A 4,194-nucleotide genomic window follows, 5' to 3' on the forward strand; every position below is an offset into this window, starting at 1 on the left:
TTTCCCTTCCCAGCCCTGTCAACAAGGCATTGCAAGATGCAGCTTCAACTGGACCACCCAATTTCATCACACCGTGCAAAAGTTCCCACGCTACACAGTTCTTCCGTTTCCCACACAGCTTGGATATCAACTGAGTAAGCTTAAACGTATCAGGGAAAACTCCATGTTCACCAAGCTTAGTAACCAACCCCATAATTTCCTCATCAGCAAGTCCTTTTCCGGGGCGCTCCCTCTTCACCAACTCCCCAAAAACAACTTCACCGGTGAAATCATCAGGAGGAAACTCAGAATTCAGCTCAAGCATCTGATCGAGAATGTGAAGAGCATCAGTAGTACGACCTGATTTGAACAAACCCATCAACAACCCGTTGCAAACTCGGGTACTTTTCGAAGATGGGTCGAGCTCGTTGAAGCGAAGAAGTGATACATCCAACATGGGTAAGATTACCTGCAGAGCATAGAAAAAGCAGTCGATCAGGTTACATTAAAGAGAGAACAGAGAATCTGTCAAACAACACAATTTTGCAGTGCTAAAAGCTGAAAACATTAAGACAGCTGTTCTCTGTTTTAATTATGAGCACTAATTGCTGCTAGGGATCTATTTCTGTTATAGTCTGTACAAACAGAGTCCGAAAACAATTGATTGACATCAAATCACCTATTATGCCACATCATTAAAATGATGAGGCGCCGTAATTGAAAACAACTCATCCATTTCTTCTCCATACCTCACCAAATACTCACCTACACCTCTCTCATCCCTACCAACACTTCTGTCTCCTCTGATTTCCATCCCAAAAAGATAACATTAAAATATGGGATTATTACAACTTGTACAAATTCCCTTATTACAACATTTACACCATCATATCAATGGATCTTTTACTAAGTTATAGCTTATGATTAAAGATTTTAATAGCATACAAATTCCAGACCCTAAAAATTTCAACTCCAGGAATGCAAGACTTAGTCACTTTGCATCCTGAACTTTGCAATTATCACCTATGGGGAAGAAAACAGCCATGGTCATTTAAGTTCAATACTTTGAACACCATGTTGGTCACCAACCTCTCTATTACCAATTGCATCACCGTCGTCATTTTCACGGGTGAAGAACGAACACTTCTCTTTCCTGAGGTGTTGATGCGTCGAACATCTTCCTACACCAACAACTATAGTCTATACGACACTCATACAACACATGTTCCATGCTCTTCAAAATTTATCCATTTGTGAAAATAAAAGATTTTTTGTAGCCTTGGACACTTAGTTGACACTCAACTATAGCTTGACACTTGAAGGACACGAAGCTCAAAAATAAAACTATCATTTTTTAAATTATTATCAGAATTTCCATCTTAATATATAAAAAAATAGTTAAAATTTGAAAATGTTAGGAAAGGTGTTCATCGTACTTCATTTTGGATATGGTCTTGTACCCTTTTACACATGTATATATTAACAGGATGTATCATATATGGATGGTCGATACTCACTCACTCTATTAAGTTTCAGAGAAAAGAGAGAAAGCATGATTTGGGAATTCATTCAATGATGTGAAAAATGAATTGTTAGCTTTACAATAGAAGTTGTCTGGCTATTGACATTGCTCTATGATGACTGAACTGAAACTGTTCAGTTCTACCTAACTAACTCAGTTAGTTAGTAATAGAGATATAATTTCCTATGGTTGATTCAATGGGAGCTTTAGTGATCTTGAGAGTAGTTTACTCTAACACTTGCCTGTTGTCCTGTATTTGGACATTGTCCTTGTCAGCATGCTTCACCTATTATCACTGCCACTTAAACCAATCCCTCACACCACCACCACTACTATCATAACACCATCACTGCCACCAGTAACTACAACTAAATATCCTTCACCTGTGTCATTGACGACATCAATGTTGTTGGTATGTTGCCACTTCCAGCTCCATGCTACTGCTACCTCCAAGTGACATAATAAAATAATTTTGTAATTATAACAATCTAATTAAAATAGGTTGGACAGAAGTATTATCTTCTCTTCTGATTCTTTGCGTAATCCAAAGCTAAGCCTGAACTAATTACAGTTCTAGGATTGCAACTAACTATAATTGTAATTGTCATATAAGGTATCCCCTAAAAGTGGTTTCCTTCACCAAAAATTATGAGTCAATCAAATTCGTTTAGCTAACTCATCGCAATGGTTCGAAGAAAGGGAAGGGGCTTCTTTTCCTTTATACACAATAATTCAAATAACAGAAATGAAATCTTTGTTGCAAAGTATTACCTCTTGCTGCGGACGCTTATCATCGAGATCAGGGTGGTAATTTGGCAAAGGTGCCTTGCTAAAAACAATGCCTTTTGCATACTGTCGACTGTCAAAGTAAAACGAAAATTGGTAAGATTAATTAAAAATAAATAAAATGCAAGAGAAGGAGTGGATGGAGAAGTGAAGATACCTATATAAACCCATCCTGTTAGCTAAAGCTTCAAGTTGGTGAAAATCACGACAGTCCTTTTTGTCATTGGACACAACTTCTTGTTCATCTTTATTGCGAAGAAGCGTGTTGAGTTTTGATCTCCATGCATCAACGTTTTCTAGAGTGGAATTACCCTAATAAGTATTAACAGGATTATAACATTCAGCAAGCATGTGTTTTGCAAAATTGGATTGAATTCAAATCTACACTAATATGTGTATAATTAGCTAACAAAAACGTAAGTAACAATTATGATGATAGAGGAAAAGAAAACAATAATAAGAATATGAAGATGAAGGTACCAACTGTTGTTGAGAAGAAGCGGAATCGAGGTCGGAATCGTCATCAGAGGAAACATAAGTGGAACTTTGTCTGTGCAAAAACGGCACAGCGAAAGCGGGTGAAGAGGATGAAAGGCGAAGGGTAGTTGATGTGGAGTTGGCAAGTGAAAAGCGTGTTGGTGTTGGTGTTGGCGATGTAGTTGAGAGAAAAGGACGGCGAGTGGCAGCTCTAAAGATGCCGGAGTACGGCACCCGAATTCGTATCGGCGGTAGTTGCATGGTGGTGGTTACTTATGACACCGGCAGTGGCGGAGCTTGCCGGAAAAGCTTGGGGTGGCCGATATAAAGATAAACTGAAAAATTCAAACAAAAATGCAACAAAATTCAAACACCTGCAACAAAAAAAAAAAACTCAAATATGGACATAAAATCAAACACTTTATGTGCAACAAAGAAACTCAAACACTTTACATGGACATAAAATCAAACACCTTACGTGCAACATAAAAACTCTAAACAAAAATCAGCACTATCGTCTAACTGAAACTCCAAATCAAAATTCCAAACTCCAAATAAAAGCTCCAAATTCAACACTAACAAAATAAGCTTTAAATTTCATGCTAACTGAACAACAAAAACAAAAAGTAGAATTCCACAAAAATATTGGATACTGCCATATAAGTTAAATTCTTAGGATAGGTAAAAACTCAACAAAATGAAGAACTCAAAACTGACACAGGGGCGACGAACTAAGAAAAATTGAAATTAACAGAGTCAGAGGAGCAAGGAACTATCAAAACTAACTAACAAAGGACCGACAATTCAAAACTAATAGAATTCCAAATCAAAACTAACTAACAAAAATCAACACTAACTAACAACAATCAGCACTAACAAAATAGAAATCTGAACCTTTTGAACAAAACAGAAACGCGATCTGGAGAAAGATGAGGTTGCGGCGAACAGAGAGCGACGAACGGCCACAGAGGCAGTCAGGCAGAGGCGGCCGCAGGCCCGCCACGAGCAGATGAGCGATCTGGACTAGAGGCAGAGTGAGGCGGCCGCGCGTTTGTACTGATTCGTGAATCTGAATCTGGAGAAGGGAGAGAGGAAGGCTGGAATAGACAGGAAGAAAGAGAAAATTCAATTAGGTTTAGATATTGTTGTAATTTTTGAGTTTTAACAAGGCCATTTTAGTCATTTTACCCACGCCACCCCTGTCCCAACAAAGCTCCGCCAGTGGACACCGGCGTAGTGGCATAGGCGGAAAGGACGGTAACCACGCAGCTTTTGCATCCCTAAATCCCCTATTGTCATTTTCTTTTTTATGTATTTGCAAGTACTGCTTTCTTACTTCAAAATAAGGTAATTTTTATTAAATAATTTAATTTTTTAAAAATATATTTAACTTTTCTTTGTCTTAAAAAAATGGTAAATTCCACGTTCAA

At 37.9% G+C, this 4,194-nt stretch overlaps 1 protein-coding gene across 1 annotated transcript in view; it reads right to left on the minus strand.

Annotated features, from left to right (window-relative positions):
* The window catches only part of LOC140920863 (uncharacterized), a 5,638-nt gene extending 1,578 nt beyond the window's left edge, over positions 1-4,060 (minus strand). Inside the window, exons 1-5 of the mRNA XM_073369776.1 lie at positions 3,659-4,060; positions 2,768-3,099; positions 2,445-2,599; positions 2,273-2,360; positions 2-448 (exon numbers count right to left, since the gene is read on the minus strand). Coding sequence (XP_073225877.1) covers positions 2-448; positions 2,273-2,360; positions 2,445-2,599; positions 2,768-3,025 — 948 coding nt within the window. The 5' untranslated portion in view covers positions 3,026-3,099; positions 3,659-4,060. The remainder of the gene's footprint in view (position 1; positions 449-2,272; positions 2,361-2,444; positions 2,600-2,767; positions 3,100-3,658) is intronic.
* Positions 4,061-4,194: the final 134 nt, after the last annotated feature.

The sequence above is a fragment of the Cicer arietinum genome, chromosome 6 (genome assembly GCF_000331145.2).
Source record: "Cicer arietinum cultivar CDC Frontier isolate Library 1 chromosome 6, Cicar.CDCFrontier_v2.0, whole genome shotgun sequence".
Taxonomy (NCBI): Eukaryota; Viridiplantae; Streptophyta; class Magnoliopsida; order Fabales; family Fabaceae; genus Cicer; species Cicer arietinum.